The 21,235-nt window shown below is 33.0% G+C and overlaps 1 protein-coding gene across 18 annotated transcripts in view; it reads left to right on the top strand.

Annotated features, from left to right (window-relative positions):
• The window catches only part of ADGRL2 (adhesion G protein-coupled receptor L2), a 201,760-nt gene that overhangs the window by 138,476 nt on the left and 42,049 nt on the right, over positions 1-21,235 (top strand). For 11 of the 18 annotated variants that reach the window (XM_061411467.1, XM_061411468.1, XM_061411463.1 and 8 more), the window contains exons 4-9: positions 3,836-3,945; positions 9,893-10,693; positions 17,025-17,318; positions 17,856-17,959; positions 18,793-18,978; positions 19,802-19,840. In XM_061411467.1, the coding sequence (XP_061267451.1) occupies positions 3,836-3,945; positions 9,893-10,693; positions 17,025-17,318; positions 17,856-17,959; positions 18,793-18,978; positions 19,802-19,840 (1,534 nt within the window). The remainder of the gene's footprint in view (positions 1-3,835; positions 3,946-9,892; positions 10,694-17,024; positions 17,319-17,855; positions 17,960-18,792; positions 18,979-19,801; positions 19,841-21,235) is intronic. The other 7 variants (XM_061411470.1, XM_061411469.1, XM_061411472.1 and 4 more) reach the window with 1 other exon arrangement.

Genomic DNA, 21,235 nt, shown 5'->3' with positions numbered 1-21,235 from the left:
AGATAAGTCAAAGGTTAAATATAGAAAAATTTGCAGTGGTTTCATTGGGTTTTGATTTGATTTCTGTTACTTTTAATGACATCTTGTGTCTAGGAAACATAACATATTTTTACAGATTACCAAAAATTTTATTTCCAGGTGTATTTAGTATTATATATTTTCATTAGCTAGGAAAAGATTACACTTTCCCTCTGTTGTTGAAAATGGGCTCAACATATGATATATACATGTGCTTAGAATTTGTACTTACTGAGACCTCTCAGGTTAGGAATCAAGGGATCCTTGATTCTTATGATCAAAATTAGCAATAGAAGATACGTTAACATTGCAAACTGTACCATGTACTTGCTGCATAAATCATATTCATCACTAAAGGCTTTTCTATGTCACTTGTATTTTATTAAGACTTATAGAGCAAAAGCATGTGTTCCCATATATAATCTAGTCTTTACTTAGGTACCTTAACCTGCCTCTAACCCAGTGGTCCCCATAAATCAGAATCATCATTGGAGCTAGTTAAAGCAGATTCCTGGGTACTAACTCCAGAGTTTCTGAGGCTGTTAGTCTTTAGTGGGGCATGAGAATGAATTTCTAACAAGATCCCAGTTGATGCTCCTTGTCTAACAACCATATTTTGAGAACCAGTGCTTTAACTATCCTAACTCATTGTGTATCCTTACAAACATCTAATAAAATAAGTTCAGTTATTTAAAAGCTGAAGTGTTTCTTTATGAGAACAGTAATTCCATTTCCTTCAAGTCATAATTTAAGTCCACCTATTTAAAAAACCCAGTTTATCCTCTTCTGCCTTGTTCTTATTCATACTGAATTTTTATGTTTTGCATTTAAGAAAAGTATAAATTTTTAACAGAATGAGTCCCCATGGTATTACTAAATATACTGATACTTTCATTGTTCATATAGCCATACCTTTATGATAAATCTTTTTCTCTGGAGGAAGAGAGAAAAGCTCAAGCCTGGAAATGTTCTTAGGGCTGAGAATGCAAACAGCTGAATGCCTTTCCTTTCTGGGCTTAGTTGTGACTTTTTATTTTCATTAGAATGAAAACTTGAAGCTGAGCAGTTGGTGGGAATTTACTTTGCCTCTGTGGCTAACTAATTGCCTTCTTCTTCCCTGTCTTCTTAAATAATAGCAGTTTGTAGTTTTACAGCCTTACTAACAGCATAATGGTGAAGGAATTTTGGGATTTTTCTTAGTACTAACAGCTCACATAGGGTATTTCCTTTTTCCTTGATCCCTTACACACTTCTGTATTTGGAAACTTAAGACTACTTGCTTCATTCATAAAAGAATGTACATAGTCTGTATTTTTATTTCCATCATTTGGTCCTCTAAGATTTTAGGTTTTCTTTCCCATCAATCAAGATACTGATATGCAAATCTGATATTCTTGCACCTTTGTGTTCCTCTTCTTGCTGACCCTTTACTATTTTAGTACCCATATTCCTTTTTTTTTCCTCAAGATTATTTTCTTGCACTTCTGATACGTAAAATAAACCTTTTTGACATCTTAGGAGGCTGTGAATTCTAGAAGTCTGTATAACTGTATTTGTAGGAACTCCATTAAGTTTCTTAACCTTTTCAATTTTACTTAAACACTTAGCTCTAAAATTAGTACTTTTTGCTGTCTTGTGCAATGTGATTATTAAGTGAAATAAAAATTGTGTGATATAAATTATTATAATTGCTTGTGACATTAATTTGAACTTGTAATTGTGGTCAAATGAGTAATTCAGAGTTATTCAGAAAAAGTAAATATGAGCAATTATTTTTCATTTTATGGTGTTTATCTTCTTTTAAACAAATTAATGGAAGCAATACTACTTATCTTTTATATACTTCCTGCAAACATATTGTGACATTGATTGTTATTTTATCAGGTTTCTATCATGAGTATATTTTGAATAAATATTAAGATCGTTTTTATAAATATTAAAACACGGCAGAGCTTTGTTGAGTGGCTATAACATGTATATAGATGGGGTATATAAAAGGGGTATCTAACCCACAGGAGTTTAGATTTCTTTGTTTTTGAGAAGTCTGAGGGTGAGATAAAGGGAGGATCTTTGTTGGTATGAATAAGTACAAGCAAGGAAATTAACGATTTTAATTTCTGATGGGGACTAGATTAGTGGTTGAGAATTCTTGAGATCAAGAAACTTTAAAAGAAGTGATGAACTCTTATGAAATTAAGAAGAAAATGAACCAGTTGAAATAATAGACATTGATCTATTGAGAAATCTTAAATCCATTTGTGATTTAAAATTTTAGGATATCAAAATTTTCCATGAGTCATGTTAAAATAATTCATTTACACTAAATGGAGAAGCACTGGCAAATTTCTTTAAATGATTGAACCATTTAAGAGAATTACTGAATAAAGGGATTTGTGCATTAGTTTAATATTTGTATAAGCAATTTTAGTTATAATTTACTTAATAGTTAAAGCATCCACTTGAAGTTCATTTTATTATACCTTGACCTATAAAATTTGCATAATTGATCCTATAGAAGTTTTTAGGTCTTGCTGCTCTGCAGGGAAAATCAACCTGGTTTGAGCTGAAGTGGCTCGAAGGTTCATGACTTACATACCCACTCCTCTCTGACACAGTTCTCCTTCCCCTTACTTGACTTAGTTGTGCTAAAAACTAGGCTTTCGTTCTTTATTTGCCATTCTATAGTCTAGTAATGCACTATGGAATGTCTTACACTCAAATTATTAAGTAAATTTTGTTAAAATGCTGTTGTTCTGCTTGCTTTGTCTTCCTAATTTATATACTGACAGAAAATATGGTAAGAACCCTGCAAACGTTCCATTGGGTTGTAATCAAGTCAAATTTAAAAGAAATTAAATTAAAATTAAATTTAAAAGAAAGTTAAATTTAAAAGAAATAGTTCTTGCCTTTATATAGCTTATAACAAGATCATTGGGACAAATTCATAGAACTTAAATAAGTAATCATCTTGCCTAGAATTCTAACTTAATTCTAATAGTCTCAATGACAATGAATCATTGACAACACAAAATAAGAAAATACTGCCAATAGGAATAAATAGGGCATTCCAGGTCTCATATTAGTGACATTCTTTTTAATGTTGTATTTCAGGGAGTGTTAATTTAGAAAAAGTGACTGTATAATCATATGTTGAAAATATATTGATCTGTGAAAATAGTGAGTGTAACGCAATGCTCAGACATTCACTATGTACCAGACACTATGCTAAATGCTTTCAATGCATTCTATCATATAGGTAGGCCAAAAGCACAGAAGGTGTAATCCATTGGCTTGGTATCTGGTATTCAAGAGTGTATAATATCTGTAATAGAATACAACACAGAAACCTGATTTAGAGAATAAACTTAAAAACCTGGCTCTTTCTTTGTTTTAATATGTTTTCAAAATTTATTTCCACGCTGTTCAATTTATGACTCCATCGTTTGTTCAGTTCCATTCTTCTAGGTGCAATTTTAATTCTTAAATATAGTAGGAAACCAAGTAAGTTTTATTTTCAGTACATGTTGAACATGTCAAAAACTTCAATTAAAATGTATACTAAAATAACAGAAAACTATCAGTGATTTTCTTTTTATTTCCAGTTAAAAATTCATTGTGACCCATGATACAGAGGTATGACAACATAAATAAAATAGGACTTTTTGTATCTCTTTATAGTAAGCTATTATCAGTAGAATTTTTAAAAGTTATGGTACTAGTTGCTTAAAGACAATATGGATCAGTTATCTATTATATTTTTATTAAGAATAAACAAATACATTGTTATTACACAAGTTTGATTTGTTTTGTTTTCCAGGTGCAACAATCGAACACAGTGTATAGTAGTTACTGGGTCAGATGTATTTCCTGATCCATGTCCCGGAACATACAAATACCTTGAGGTCCAATATGAATGTGTCCCTTACAGTAAGTATGAAGTTTATATTTTTCACTTTCTACAGCATTTCTCATTGATGCTGAAAGAGGACCCATATGAAAGAAGCATATGTTTATGGCCTACAAAACTATTATGCATGCAGAGCACTAACAGACTTGGGCCTCCAATTAGCTTCATGAAGTGTGGAAGGAAGCCATAGTGTGAAGCTGGCCAAGTGTCTGTCTGTGTTCTTAAGTGTTTGGCTTTTAAGGCTAGTGTTTTTCCAGAAAACAAACTTGAATTAGCTATTCAATAGGGCTGATAGAAATCTGTACTTTTGCCCAATACCAGTTGCTGACAAATTGGTTTGGCTCACAGTTTTCTAAAGAAGGAACTGACTTCAGTTTTAATAGTAAGCTACTTGAATGGCTACCTGCTGTTGTGGTAACTTTAATGCCTGGTAAAAGCTACCACTGCAGTTAACTGAGGCAAGTGCTTTCCTTTTTGTCCCTTGTTCTTAAAGGAGCAGTCCTTTACCAGATTTGGTGATAAAATCTTAACCAAAAAAAATAGATGTAACAAGTATGTAACACATTTTTAATTTCTCAACATCCATTTTTAGTAATATCCTTTAGCAGGATATTTAAAATTTAATTGGAAACTTCATAAGTAGGCTTCAGCTAATAGTGTAATTTTGTGTAGTTTTCCTTCTAACCTCAGAATTCATACTTAGAATTGTATTCTGCATTTTCAGTAGGAAAAAGCACTTTAGATGATTAAAAAGATTAAATATATTTTGTTTGGTATTGTTCTTATCACCTTTACTTTTTAAATTAAAAAAAAATATATATGTGTCATGTCACCTTAATTCACAGGCATTTGAGTTAAGAATTCTTTAGCAGAAATTTTATTGATTTGCTTTAGGAGGACTTCCCTCCTTAAAAAAACGATGGACTCTAATAGTGAAATTGCTTTTTCCAGAACCTTAAAAACTAGATTTCTATGCTTAAACTATCAATATTTCTGAAAACAAAGGGCCAATTTTAGATAACTATAGTATGTCCAGTATGGTAGTGATACATTCTTACACATCCCGTGAAGGCGCTGTCTCTCTTCTCTGCCCGCAGTTTTGATAAATTGCCTTTGTGTGGGGGATCAAAGGCCAAACACAGATTATCTTTTCTTTTCATTCCTGCTCTGTGTTCCAGTGTTACCGTGAAATGGATGCTTTTTATGTTTTCAGTATTTTCTATACCATTTGTAGGATTGGAAGCCTACTGAGTGCACTGATCTTTATATCATTTCTCTTGTGTGTAGTGTTGGTGGCTCACATAATCATTCTCCTATGCCACTAGAGGAACATTGTATTCTTTGGAGCTAACCAAAATTTTGTTCCGTAAAGTCACTTTCGCGTGAATTTAGCATGGTCTCTGTCCTCAAGTTAGAAAAGGAATACAGCATCCATTCCCACACAGTGGAATCAGTCAGAGCTGCCAAGAATTGTCTCTCTGGAGCCAGTTCCTGTAACCTAGTCTGTAGATCAAGAACAGTGTTAAGAAAATATTATTTTCAGACTTTTAAGTTATTTCTTGTGCTTTTTAAGAAAGGAAAGTGTGGATATCTTCTGGAACATCTAACTTTCAAAATTTTACTTTTTCAGTTCTCCAGAAGTGTTGTACATTGTGCACCAAACTTGCAAATAGCTATTCTCAAGAGAAGTATTTGTTTTTTTTAGTGTCTGTCCTTTAAAAAAAAAAGACAGTAATCAATTTGCTGTTACCTTTCTAGATATTTGCACGAAGCAGAAATAAGTCTGTGGCTTTGTAGAAACTACTCCTTGCTAAAGAATAGAAGTAATTATACTTCCTATATACCGTACAGTGGTGACACACTATAAATTCCAGGACTTTCACTGCCAATGATCTTTTTAGATAGTTTTGATCTTATTTTGGGTCTGTGTTATCTCCTCAATCTCTTTTCCTCATGCTTCTGTCTGTTATAATCATCTCTCATACTTGGTTTTATTTTAATCTCCTAGCTTTCACTTTTCCCTTGTTTTAATAGTATTTTAGTAGGTTGTAATGTTTGCATACTCCTTTTATCCTTTGCTTAGTTGATAAAAACTGTCACCAACAAATAGCATTTATTATGTGTCTGTTATCATCTGGCTTTATGCCACTGTCTATCCTGAGCAAATGCCTCAGGAACATATCCATCCCAAACTATTTTTTCTTAGTTTAAAAACAAAAATTCAGAAATTTTCCATGATCTCTGAAAATTTTATAGTAAATTTATGCAACAGAGTCCATTACATATGCTGTAGTTTGTTTTACTTTGTATGTTTATAGACAGACACGTGTATTATAGTTGATTAGTAATTGAATGAATATGCATTTAAAACAAGTCATAAGGATCCTATGCATAAAGGAGAATAATCAAATCAAAATTTCCGTGTCCCATAGGCATGATTTGTTTTTGGTTTTTGAATCCTCTTATTTCAAATTAAGTTTTTAAAATTATACCATAAATTTAGCTATGTTTTAGTTGATGAGTAAAAAAAACTTTTACTATTGATATGTCGTTATTAATGAATAAACAAGATTATTTAGAATGAAATAGTGTGTCACTTCAGATACAGAGTATGTAGGTTTTGTTTCAGTCGACTTCTTGTCTTCAAAACTATGTCCTCCACTGTTGTTAGTGAGTCATGTGTTTATGTTTGTTCTATAGCATAGTAAATGTATTGTTATGAATTAATTCGTACAGCCTCTTAAGAAAAGTTACAGCATATATTTGTGATAAAAATACTAATTTCATTAACTTTATTGTATTTTTCTGGGTTGATGAAATTTTGACTAATTTGACAGAGCTATATATCTTTTAGGTTGTCATAAAAATCATAATGTGAGGTCTTTTGTTTTAAATATCCATATTTTATACACTTTATCAATCATCAAAGGTTTTAATTTATTTTTACTTTTACATTTGGATGTTACTTCTCAGTTTTCATTAAAATTGTAAATTTTATGTATAATATATATCCATTTTATTTTTTATATAAATGATACCAGTTAAATCATAAATGAAGTCTTACCAATTTAATATTTTGCATAGTAACTGCACTGTCGATTTAGTGTATCAAGTAATAAAACTAACTCAGCCATTTTCAATTAATAGAAAACAAAATATACTTTCTACATCCTTTATTGAACTTGTTTTAATTTCTGTTTTAGATGCATAACATATTTTTAAATTTATTATTTCCATTCTTTGCATTTAATTGATTTATTTGAGTAAAATCATCCTTTCCTAAAAGAAAAGAATATAGCTGTATATAGAGTTAGTCTGAGCAAACTCACCACTAATGATTTCTTTTATCCTTATTTTCCCACCACGCCCCTTCCATTATTGATTCTATGCAGGTATAATATTGCTCTTCACTGAGCAGTAATTTTAGGACTAGTGGTTAATAAAGAAAAGAATTGTTCCATGTCAGTAACACTGAATTTCATTTTTACTGGATGTAGTCAGATTTACTCATTAATAAAGCAAGTATGTTTCCTGAAAGTGGTTAAATTGACCAAGTTGGATCGGGGCAGGGTCTCTTAATGTGGGTGGAAGGTTTCCTATGACAAAACTCATTTTTCCCTAAGGTATTTCAGGAGGTCAGTATTTAATCTTGAATTATTGCAATTTAAGAAAAATTAATCAAGCTAAGGCATTTAATGAAACGTGCAACTACAGTATCTTTGAGTACCCATTTGGAGTTACAGTATTGACACACCCTAATGCATTTTAATAAGGGAAGAGGGGGAATCACAGACATTAATCTGATCACTTTATGAAATTCAGGCAACATACTTCAAAGCCTACATACAATCTAAAATAATATTTTATAGTTCATAATTATTTAAATATTGTTTACCAGCAAGGATATTCTATAGCACACTTCGTAACTTTATAATCTATTTCTTTAAATATCTTGAAGGGAGGATTTTTTCTCCTGTAACTCTACTAATCAGGTTTGTTTTATGAAAGCATTTACCTTTCATGGGGTCTGTGGAAATCAAGGTATTTGCTTTGAATGCTCAGTATGATTGTTGCATGCTAGCTTGCTTTTGTGTAAATTGATGATGGTAGACAATGTCATAATAAGCTAACCATAATTCTTTCTTCCTTTTTCTCCTTGCCTACTGTGCTTGCTTTTTCCTTGTATGTATTTTGCTTACTTTTTTTAAAAATAGATTTTGTATTACAAGTTTAGGAAATGTGATGTAGAGAATTTAATGAGAATTTTATAATATTAAGTAAATATATGTGTAAATAAGTAAAGTTACTAATTATAGTGGGGAGGAAAAGTATATTATCTTACCCCACCCTTTAATATAACTATTGGGATAAAGGGGGAGGCTTATATATTCCTGAAAAGGAGGCTAATTTTTTATAGTTAAGATGGTTTTTTCTAGAAGCAGAATTTAATAGAAAAAATTGAAACATACTGAGCTGCATAATTATATATTTCTTCTAACATACATAACTTTGAAAAATGTAAAAATACCGGTATTCATTACATTTGACCTGAGCTTCAAAATTGAATTGCCATTTTGTAAACATATATCCTTGTTGTTATGTTTACCTAATTTTAGTCAGCTTAATAATGAGTTCACATGATAAGATAAATGGAAATAACACAGCCTATGCATGCAGTTGTGTCTGTAGCATACCTATTTAAAGTAAAACTTAGTAAGAATGCTGAGTGACTTTGGAAAGGCAAGAGTCTGTATACCACACATTAGTGAAGAGTCTCATTATTTATTCAGGTACACTAAGTGAAACAACATGCCAACATATTTGTATTGCCTCCTTAATCTACTAAAATGATTGATCCATGTTCTTTTATGTAACTTTAGTATCTTTCTCCTGCTAGGTTTTCCTGTTGTGTGTTTCTCTTTATCCAAAGTAGTGCAGCTCTTATTCTTCCTATATTTAGCATCTATTACAAATTCAGTCTTAGACTAATAGTCAATTTATTTTAATCTTTTTTCTTTTTTCCTTGCACTTTTTTTTTTCTTCCGATGCTTAAAATAGAAGTGGAGCAAAAAGGTAAATAACGTATACGGTTTGAACCCCAGCTCCTTGTTATGTGCCTTATGGATGTTACCTCCTCCCTTCCCTTCCCCCACAACATTCCTGACATTAAAACACAATCAGCAGGATCTCATAAATGCACCTCATAAAGAAGTCAACTGTTTACATTGAAATTATATGACTGCTAAATCTGGTGATGGGGTAAAATTTCTGAAGTCGGCGAGGGGGAGCTGTCCTTTCTCTGTTTCTTTTCACCCTTTACCTCTTTTTCTGACCCCCTTGGATATTTTATTATTAAAGTGTCATCTTGCCTGGCTTCCAGAACCCTCTCCATAGCATGCCATGGTTACAGGGTCTCCTGGTCGTTTCATCACTGCTTTCCTTGTATTTACTTTTCTCTGCTTCTAATTGCATTTTCTGAATATTTATGTTCCTTCAACTGAAGTACTCTTGTTTTCAGTCTAACTTCCGTAGAAGTTCTAAATAAGCCTTCACACTGGACTTTTTGTTTTATTTGCTTTATTTTGGTGTTTTGCTTTTGCGGGTTATAAGTGGGCTAAGGGAGGGAGGGTGCAAAGTTTGGTCTAAAAGTACTTTGTTCACTTTTATGCACAAAGCACAAAGTTTTGAAACATAAAAGAACTGTAAGATAAAACACATAGCAAAAGTATAAATTGTTAGCTCGATTATGAATGATCTTAAACTTTGGTTTGTATTTGTGAAAATAAACTTGTGCATTGATTATGGCAACTTGAAGAAAGGTAGTATTTGTCTTAAGTATAAATTTTGGTAAAATTAAGTGTTAATAAGGTGAATTTTTCTTTTTTGACCTATAATCATTGAAACTTATGCTTGCTTGTATAATCTTTTAACTTTGCTTAATTCTTGTTTTTTCTCTATGAATGATAGTTTTTGTGTGCCCTGGGACCTTGAAAGCAATTGTGGACTCACCATGTATATATGAAGCTGAACAAAAGGCAGGTGCTTGGTGCAAGGACCCTCTTCAGGCTGCAGATAAAATTTATTTCATGCCCTGGACTCCCTATCGTACTGATACTTTAATAGAATATGCATCTTTAGAAGATTTCCAAAACAGTCGCCAAACAACAACCTATAAACTTCCAAATCGAGTAGATGGTACTGGATTTGTGGTATATGATGGTGCTGTCTTCTTTAACAAAGAAAGAACAAGGAATATTGTGAAATATGACTTGAGGACTAGAATTAAGAGTGGAGAGGCCATAATTAACTATGCTAACTATCATGATACTTCACCATATAGATGGGGAGGAAAAACTGATATTGACCTAGCAGTTGATGAAAACGGCTTATGGGTCATTTATGCCACTGAGCAGAACAATGGAATGATAGTTATTAGCCAACTGAATCCATACACTCTTCGATTTGAAGCAACGTGGGAGACTGTATATGACAAACGAGCTGCCTCAAATGCTTTTATGATCTGTGGAGTCCTTTATGTGGTCAGGTCAGTTTATCAAGACAATGAGAGTGAAACAGGCAAGAATGCAATTGATTATATTTACAATACCCGATTAAACCGAGGAGAATATGTAGATGTTCCCTTCCCCAACCAGTACCAGTATATTGCTGCAGTGGATTACAATCCAAGAGATAACCAACTCTATGTGTGGAACAATAACTTCATTTTACGATATTCTCTGGAGTTTGGTCCACCTGATCCTGCCCAAGGTAAGAATTTTACTTGCTAATGCTTATATCTTTTATAAACAGTTTATTTTTAAGACTTAATTTATCCCTCTTTATTTTCTTCCCCTTTTTGTAGTTAAAGGGCAAGTGATAATATTGTGGCATTTCAAATTGTCATATAGTGTGTACATTTTAGCCTTATTTTGGTCCATTTTCTTTTTCTGAATTTCATTTAAATGTTGGTTTCAAAAAATTGTCACATCCTTCGTCAGTTTAGATTTCCATTGCTAAAAATGTATTGCCAACTACAAACCTGTTAGTTTTGTGTGTTTTTTTCCTACCTGACTTCTGAATTGATTAGAATCTGTGTGCAGACCTCTTAACTTCTTGGCGCCAGTGGTTAAAGGAAATGTGTGTTAGGAAGTCCCAGGAGGATTGCTGGGCTTGATGTACAGTGCCAGGCATAAGTGTTCTAAAGTTTTGGTGTCTGCTGTCTCTAGATCATCATGTAAAATTACATGTTTTTATTTCCCAATAAATTTGTGATGGTATTAGGTCAATATTTCTGGATTTTAACTGTTACACATGGACTAAGCACTAGATGATCCCAAGTATTGCTTTATGAAGACAGTTCTGCTAGCATTTTTAAAATTTGTGTTCTCTTTAAGTATCTTTATAAAGGATCATTGCTTTATAAATCTTTGGAAATATATTTTAGTTTGTCAAGTTACTTCAGTTCTGCAGTAAACAAGTTTTGAGGGTAAATTAAGTTTTGAATTTTCATTAAAATAAGATTACCTCATACTCATGATAAAAGAATGATCTCTTAATATATTATTATGGAGTTTACCTAATTATAAGTCTTTTCTAGTTGAACAATAATATTTGTATTTAAAAGATCTGAATTATTTTTTCAATTTTATGAGTTAATTGAAATTTTCACATTATTGAGTTATTTCAGAATTGTAGGAACCAGAATGTTCTTTGGAGTAACTAAATCAATCTCTTCAACAAGGTGGAACAGGAATTAATATCTTTTTCCTCTGTTAAAGCAATATATAACCATATGCTTAAACACAGCTACATATACATATACATATTTTTAAGGAATAATGTAACTTATTAAGTCAGTCAGTAAGTAAGTGACTTAGTAAGTCACCAAGTCCTAAATATTGTCATAGGCTTAGGACTACAAAAGCATGAGCCATTGTAGTTGAATTCTAACTTGAGTTATAGAATATGAAATGTGTGATTTTTCTTCATACCATATGGGTAGTAATGACATGCTTTAGTGCTGTGCTATGCTGTGCTTAGTCACGCAGTCATGTTTGACTCTTTGTGACCCCATGGACTGTAGCCTGCCAGGCTCCTCTGTCTATGGCAACTCTCCAGGCAAGAATACTGGAGTGGGTTGCCATGCCCTCTTCCAGGGAATCTTCTCAACCCAGGGATCACACCCAGGTCTCCTGCACGGCAGGCAGATTCTTTATCATCTGAGCCACCAGTGCAAGCCCTCTTTTTGTTTAATTCATGTATATCTAGAATTTGTTGGCTAAAAATTGTAGTAGTGTGCCATTGATAAACTTTCAACAATGAAATCTTCCATTAGGTCATGAAAATCTTTATTGATATTATCTTAGTATCCTTTATTTTTAAATTCAGACATATCTTTTTCTCTTGAGGCCAGCAAGGGATAGTTCCTATATCTCAGCTGTTTTCCTAAAAGTTAGTACCATGGTTCTCTCATATCCTATAGTTTTGTAAAAGGCAAAGTTTAGTAATTGACAGAACTTGACATTGTAAAAGGGTCTTCCCTGGTGGCCGAGTCGGTAAAGAGTTTGCCTGCAATGCAGGAGTCCTGGGTTCAATCCCTGGGTCTGGAAGATGCCCTGGAGAAGGAAATGGCAACCCACTCCAGTATTCTTGCCTGGAGAATATATATTAATCTTTTTTTGTAACCTGTATTGCCCTCACAGTTGTTAAATGTTTCTTGGGTAGCAGTAAATCTCTTCCCCTCCATTAGGAAAAAAAAGTAAAAAAAAAAAAAAAATTAATGCCGATTATAATTAAATAACTCCTAAAGTTGAGTACAGGTTGATTGAGCTCAATAAGGAATCATTGCCCGCCTCCTTGTCACAGAGCACTTTATGGAATACAAGATGAGTAATAATGTCACTTTCCACTTGTGGCATATGTTCTAGTAAATAATTTGACCCATTTCAGATGAAAAAATCTTTGATAATTTTGGGTGATTTTTGAAAAGAACAGTTACTAGCTTTGAAAATGAGAAACTTTGCCATATGTGGTAGCTTTATTCCTACAGCAGTGTTGTATTATCCAAAATAGCCATTCTCATATATTCTCAGAAGGTGAAAGTCCATACTGACTTCTTATTAAACCATTAGTGGTAAAAGTTTTATTTGACCTAAATTTTTCTTGCTGATGTTTGAAGCATATTCTCTTATTTGCTTGCTCTTCATAACTCATCTTCAAATGCTTTTAGAGAGACTCCTGCCTTGCTCGTCCAAGATGTGTGCTGATATCTAACTGCATGTAAATGGGGCCTTGCAGAACTATTCTGGCCCATACATTTAGGTCAAACCAGTAAGCCACTGCTAGCAAGTCTATGTACTGGCTTTGCTATCATGTATGTAGCCAAGATATATATTGTGTTGTTAAATGGATAATTTTAATTATGGACTGTTTCACACTGTATTAGCTGCAGTATTTTTCCCTATATAAATCCATGCCTTCCATTCCTAACAGCACAAGTATGTTATTACTTTGCCTTCATAGTGCTTTCAAATACATCTTCCTGTTTTCTTTAAATTTTTAGCTTTCTGTCTTCTCTACTTAGTTAATTTGCTCCATTATCCTAAACTAGATCTGTTTTTTCTCTTTTGCTTTCTTCCTCTATAATGTTGGCTTAGGGAAAAAAAGCCATTTTGGTCATATATTAACTGTTTTCTGTGTCTTAATCTGAATTGATTTATACTTACTTAATCTGTCTGCAGATTTGTTATCCGAAACATTATGGAAAAATATTGTCTTGAGTTCTGATGGTTTCTGAATATCTGACTTAGAGTAATAATGAAGCATGGCAAACAACATGAGGGACATTTTTTTAAGAGAGCCAGTTAGATTTATTATTTAAGAAGTGTTTAATATAGAATATTTCTTAAAACATCTTCCCGCTGATAATGAATGGTTAATTAAAAGATGATTGGTGTTTTTAGATATTGAATAAGGGTAAATTTAATAAATCTGCTGCAGTTTTTGCCTTACTAGACTATATTCTCACTCTAGCTTGTAATAATGGATGAATTTGGGGACTTGGAAGAGGGAAATAACTACCCTCTCATTTATCATAAATACATATTATCCTTAAAATGTTTTCACATGGGAAAAAGCTGATAATAATTAGCAAGTTCTTAATAAATAACTGGCATAGTAAATTTAACCAGTCTGTTTGTTGAGGTTTTCATGGGTACTTATTAATATATATGTGTATTAGCATTAATGTCACTGTTTCTAGGTCTCTGTACTTAAATGATATATGGTAGGTAGAATGCTAAGTCATTTAATCTGTGTGTTGATACAGCACCTGATAACTCTGGGAAGGCTGTGTACAGTAGGGTTCAGATTTACAATATAATTCTATTGTGACTTGTCATGTTTCCTATTACCATTTATAGGAAGTTCTTGAGTTTTGAGCCTTTTGCCACAAACATTTCATTGTGAAACTTTTTACTATTACTGTTTTAGTACCTTATATTCCCACATTTTTTCTTCTTTTAGAGATTTACACAGAGCACAGTGTCAGTTAAATGCTCCAAAATAAGGACATATTGCTTGTGGGGTGTCATACTTTCTCAGAGTCTATTAAAATCTTTTGTCTAGAAAAGTAAGATCATAACATTTAAGAGCATTATGGACAAGTGACCTTAAACAAACTGCTTAACCTCCTCCAATGCTTAGTTTTCTGTTCTGTAAAAGAAAGATAATCATAGTGCCTACTTCATGGGGTTGTGGTAAGGATTAAATAAGATGATCTGATGATCCATGAGTGATGATTAACACAGCATCTGGTACATAAATGCTGAGTAAATGTAAGCTTTTATCATCATGGGGTGCCCTGTTGTGACCTGTCTTCATCTAAGGAAAGAAACATTAATTTTTATAAATATCTCCTCATCTCTAGCTTCAGTATTAGAAAATTGCTTTTTATTGAAGTTCTTAAATCTTGTCCTTGCACAGTTTTGTAGTTGTCCTCCTAAAGGGTTACATTTTGCCACTTAAAGTTGATGTTCAATACCCCAAAATTTCATTGATTCACAAGTGAAGAATGTGTTGCTTAAAGAAGTTTAACTTCTTTTAATGAACAAAAGATAAAAGATATGAAAATATATTATCAGTGACACATGGAAATGGGCTACAGAATATTTCAGAAAGTTTTGTGCATTTAATAGAGGTCATTTTATTGCCTACCTTCACTCATTTATTTGAATCTTTACTGATGCTTAGCTAACAGATCACTAATTGTATATTGTTAATACATATTTCAGTCATTAAATATGTACTGATTAGTACAGTGTCAAGGGATACATCAGATGGGGTAGCATTAAACCATTCTGCTCTGCCCTTTTCTCTTTGCTCCGATTTCCCACCCCCTTTAAGATTTGATTCAACAACATTCATTTAACACTTCTTCAAAAGATTGTGATGCTTTTGACAAATGTTAATTGAGAAAGCACTGAAAGCTTGGCTGCATTGTAATCAAAAGAAAATTATGAGGTTTAACAAGATGTCAGGCAAGTGCTTTACAGAAAAAAGATAAACAGGTTTGAATAGGTTTCTGCAACAGCTGGCTAGGCATGATGCTTGACTAATGTACAAAGGATTCTCTCATATGATTAGTAACCAATGCCTTGGAAATAAACCAGTTGGTTAAGAAGTTTCTCTAGTGAAAAGAGACTGTCAAAAATGTATCTTGCACTTATTGGTAACAAGAAGTTTCTCACAACTAAAGAACTAGAAATAGGTGTACACTGCTTTTTCTGATAAACTTAGCATACTCTGTCATAGAGTCAGAATTATGCAAACTATCTAGGGACCAGAACTTAAAATACTAATTATGTCAGTGATAATATGAACTTGTTTTCTAAGAAGTTTTAATGTTCTAGTCTGGTTCTTATGTGTAGCAAAACCATAAAATAACTTAATGTTTTATAAGATTATCATTAAAAATAGTTACTTTTAATTTGCTCTACTTGATTTAAATTTAAAGCCTCAAAATTATAAAGTCTTAAGATTCAGTAATCTAAATGTTGATAAAACTTTAGTGTGATCACCTAATAGATTTTAAACGATGCCATTAAAGTTTTACTGACAGAATTTTTTTGTTTTTTAAACTAAGTGGTCATTAATGAAGGAAAACATTAAACTCCATTCTTATTTTAACCTAATGGATTTAACAGTTTAAAAATAATGTTGGAAGTCCAGAATAACCTTAAATTTTTTTTCTTTTTAAATTTCTGCTTGTAAGTGAGTTAACTGTAGGTCCTTTTAAACTCTCTGTTAATATGTAGGATTGGTTTTGAATTAGGCATAATTTGGTCCAACTTGTTATCTTGATGAGATTACAATATAACTTCTGATCAGAACTAGTTTCTTTTCATATCTATGTTTTCAAAAGTAAAGATGTCAAAGCCTCAGATGTTTCCTTAGTAAAACAGAACAAGCATGCCAAGCTTATCTTCTGTTTGGATCTAATCAGCCATGCTCAAAAATCTTTCAAGCAAGAATGGCTGCTGGGTGGAAAGATGTCACAGTATTTGTTTCCCTGTAAGATGTAGAGTGGGTGACTTGAAATTTTCTATTGTCCTAATTATATGTAATGGTCAGACTTTTGTTGATACTTTGAATTTTATTGTTTCAGAGTATGAATTTGTATATAAATGGCTTTTTCTAAATTATGTATCTGATATGACACCATATTTGATATGTATATTGAAACTTTATATTAAACTATCCTGCATTTCCTGTTAGATGATATATGTTGAAATTGTACATAAAATGTATTACCAAATATTTCATTGAGAAGTAAACTTAGGACACAGTCAGAGAGCAAAATCTAGGGTAGAACCCAAACTGCCAGTCGCTTAGCCAACAATATGAATGAGTTGGAATAAATGAAGAGATTCATTCTTCTTCCTACCCTGTGGATATTCTCAGTGATCCCATTTTGTTGGTTTGGGATGGTTGTGTTTTTTGTGTGTGTATGTGTGTGTGTGTGTGTGTGTGTGTGCCTGTGCAGACGTTCACATGAATGTGATGTGTGTTTGAGATTAACATACTCATCTCTTTTCCATAGTGCCTACCACAGCTGTGACAATAACTTCTTCAGCTGAGATGTTCAAAACCACAGTATCAACCACAAGCACTACTTCACAGAAAGGCCCCATGAGCACAACTGTAGCTGGATCGCAGGAAGGAAGCAAAGGGACAAAAGCACCTCCAGCAGTTTCTACAACCAAAATTCCTCCTGTAACAAATATTTTTCCCCTGCCAGAGAGATTCTGCGAAGCATTAGACGCGAGGGGGATAAGGTGGCCTCAGACACAAAGGGGAATGATGGTTGAACGACCGTGTCCCAAGGGAACGAGAGGTATTTCTGTCAAATATTGATACTACATATACTATTAAAACTTTAAGGAGGTTCTGAATTACACTGAAGTGATTTTATTTGAGGAAAAAGATATTTACAATAGCTAACTTAATTGTTATTTTGTTACTTTAGTAACATAGCACATGTAGACAACTTAAAAGTTTTGAAACTATAAAAGTCTTTTAAGATCAGGCTTTGAATTCCCGCTCCTTCTTCAAGTCCTAGGTCAAGCCTGAGATTTAGGCCCATGGATTCTCTAGTGAGACTGCCTAACAGCTGTGTTTCTCATTGCAAAGTATCATTTTGGATGAGTCCCAAGAAAAAGGGCTTTTTGTTTGTTTGCTGTAAATGTCTGATATTTCTGTGCCGACTTTATATTTACTGTTTATATTCTGCTCTTTGTCAGTTATTGTCAACTACTTCCATTAGCGTTTATTCAAAATTTAACACATGGAGTAGAATCATCATAGTGGATTTCCCGAATGCATGCAGGAAAAATGGTTTCAATTTCACTGTTGTTTTCTGCATCTGTTGTAGGAACTGCCTCGTATCTCTGCGTGCTTTCCACTGGAACATGGAACCCTAAGGGCCCTGATCTTAGCAACTGTACCTCACACTGGGTAAATCAGCTGGCTCAGAAGGTTGGTTGGAACCTTTTAATATGATACACATTGGTGATTAAGGGCTTTAACTTCTAACATAAATAATTTAGCTTTGTATGTTAAGACCAGCTTCGATGTTCTTTGTTCAGTATGAAAGTAAAAAATTATGCATAGTTTTGTCTGTAAATATTTATTCAAAGTTACATATGTTTTAGGGCATGCTGTTTTCTATGTGAAGCTTTTTAATGAGTACATACTTGCTTAATTTCATTCATATTTAGTTTGTTCTGTTTCTTTTGATGTTCGTAAGACAAATAGTGCACTGGCCTAATAAATCAAATATCATTAAGTTTGCAACTGAATCCACAGAATGCAAGCAGATGTTCATATCACAGCTGATTATGACAGAATAAGTAAAAATGACTTTAAAGGCATTAGTAACTTTAATACAGTGCAATGTAGTGACATTTTAGTTTTACCACCTTTCTGAAAGGCAAGCAGTAGATAATAACCCTCAGTGTTATACTGATTACATTCTGACTTAAATTTCTGGATCATTGGAATAAATTAATAAGATTTTTAAGCAGCAGTTTTAAAATGGTTGCAGTGAAATGAGAGAGTTGTCTCAAAAATTTTTTAAAGGACTTTTTTTCTCTTTTGTTCCCTTTAAATGCCTGCCTAAGAATTTCTTTTTGAGGATCTAAGAACCTTTAATCATCTGAAATAAAGAGAAAGTTATTGGTCTCAGTTAGTTGCAGATTTTGACATGTTTGAGTATATTTTTCTCACCACAACAAAGATCCTAGGGAAAAGAGCAAGAAGCCACAAACAACAAGAAATCTTTACTGAGATAATATAAACTCTCATTTCAGATTAGAAGCGGAGAAAATGCTGCTAGCCTTGCCAATGAACTGGCTAAACATACCAAAGGGCCAGTGTTTGCTGGTGATGTGAGTTCTTCAGTGAGATTGATGGAGCAGTTGGTGGACATTCTTGATGCACAGCTGCAGGAACTGAAACCTAGTGAAAAGGATTCAGCTGGACGGAGTTATAACAAGGTAGGTAGAAGCTTTCTGTTATTTTAAAGTAGATATTTTGTATGTCTGCTCTGGATTCTTCGGCAGTTGACTGCCTAACTTTTGGTCCCGATGACACACGAATAGAAACAAAACTTCTAATTTGGTTCATATCTCAAGAAATAATTGTAGTTGTGAAAGCAGCAACATGCACTCCCCTTGCTGCCCCCAAGATGATGCTAATTACCTGAGGAAAGGTTAGTCGGTGGTAAACTTCATCTACCTGGTTGTTGTCAGTGCTCTCACTTTGGAAGGCATTATCTGCAATCGGAGAGATTGTGTTAAACAACTCATATACTAATACAGGCAACTCTTGTGATTATAACAAAATTGTAATGCATATAGGAGTGTTAGATACTAAAAAGTTGTTTTCAATATTAGGTTTGGGGAGAAGGACAAGTTTTTTTTGGTAGAAGTATAGTGTGTTAGTGCTACAAATTTTTCTTACCTTGTCAAAAATTTAATAGTTATTTTAACCATACTATAAAGTGTTTATATGAAATTCATATGAATCTGAAATCTGTGGCTAAAACGCCTTTATAGGTTTTTTCTTGCTTTTATCACATATTTTGTCTCTAGTTTTATCAAGATACTTTGCATTATTATATTTAGTAAAATAAAGCTAAAAGCTGTGAATGCATGGTCTTGGCAGTCAGTATAGACTCACAGAAATCCAGAGGACTACAGTACATAATAAACACTGAGCTCAGGACCACCAATTTAATTTTTGTAGGATTTCTTCTTCTTTCCCCGTATGCAACAGATGAAAATCTAACCTCTGATTTTCTTTTCTTTTACTAAAAAGCTCCAAAAACGAGAGAAGACATGCAGGGCTTACCTTAAGGTATCTCTCCTGTGCTGTCACCCTGCTTTCTCCCTTCTTCAGCTTCCTGCTACGCTTTATCATCTTGCTGCATGAACCAATGTATTTCAGTCTTTGATAATTATATAATGTGCCCCATATCAGCTGTATAAATGTTTCTTTTCCCAGGTATATTACTCTCAGAATAAGCAAATAGCTTATTTTTATATTTTTTGGTGTTTTTGCATTCATCCAAACATACAGGAATTTAAATGAAATATCCTCTGAATTGGAAAGTAATCATAAAGTCTTGTTATCCCCTGTTGTCATCTCTGTGGATTAAAAACAACTTCAGTAAAACAGCTATGATATATTCTTGGCAGTTTATCATATCAAAGACTGTATAGTCATAATGTATGTGCATGAAAAAGTCACTGCTTTCTTATCTCTGTGGTGTACTCTTAAATAAAATAGGCTTTGTTTTGAAATTTTAGGTGTCATTACTAGAATCAGGTTGATATTGGGAGGGGCTACTAGGAATAAAACATAAGTAATGTGACTGTACTGTAGATATATATGTTTTTGTGAAGGATAATAGGAACAGAAAGCCACCGTTTGCCTCAGAATCTTTTTCTACTGAAGCCAATTTTCCTCGCTGGTATATACAAGTAAAATAGGAAACATGGTGAGGCTAACCATAGAATTATGCCAAGCTAACTGTATGATAGATCAAAATAATAATACTACATTGCATTTTGTTTTATTCTGTGAAGTTTAGAAGTTCCTTTTGCTGGGTATATTTACTTTCTAACTTTACTCATCTGGGGACCATATTCCTAGTCAATCAAACTTTGAAGAACTTGTTTATATACGAATGAAAACAAAACAAAAGAACTTTGTAAATTTTGTAGAATAGAGATTAGTCAGAAGCTATGACTTCACCAGTTTTGGTTGGCAAGATCTGGAGAAATAATAGCATTTCACTACCTAGTAATAGACATTGTTGGATCTGAGAACTTTAAAAGAAAAACCAGTGGGAAAGTCTTTTTTTAGGTATTAATATTTTGAAAGTCCCTTATTAGACTGTTTAATGAGGTCAAAGAATTACATGCTGAAATTTATAGAATTTGTCATACTGAAATTTTCAGCTCACCTTTAAGGTGTTAGTTAACGTGTGAAATGTAATAATTGGTATGTTGCCCAGGATGTATATCTCAGTGGGAGTAGAACAGCTTTTTTTCTTTGGCAGGGAGACTACTTCAGGAATATGATTAGCATAATGATCATTTTGATTCCACTAGAAAAATACAAATGATAATAAATAAGGAGCGATTCAAATTAATGAAAGCATGCCATCAGCAAGTTATGTGTATAGGTAGTAAATTTCAGCATGACCTTAATTTCTGACCAGTGTCGTTTTCAGTATGTCTCAAATGA

The sequence above is a fragment of the Bos javanicus genome, chromosome 3 (genome assembly GCF_032452875.1).
Source record: "Bos javanicus breed banteng chromosome 3, ARS-OSU_banteng_1.0, whole genome shotgun sequence".
In the NCBI taxonomy this organism is placed as follows: Eukaryota; Metazoa; Chordata; class Mammalia; order Artiodactyla; family Bovidae; genus Bos; species Bos javanicus.
The sequence above is the reverse complement of the archived record's forward strand: the minus strand, read 5'-3'. Positions and strand labels throughout refer to the sequence as shown.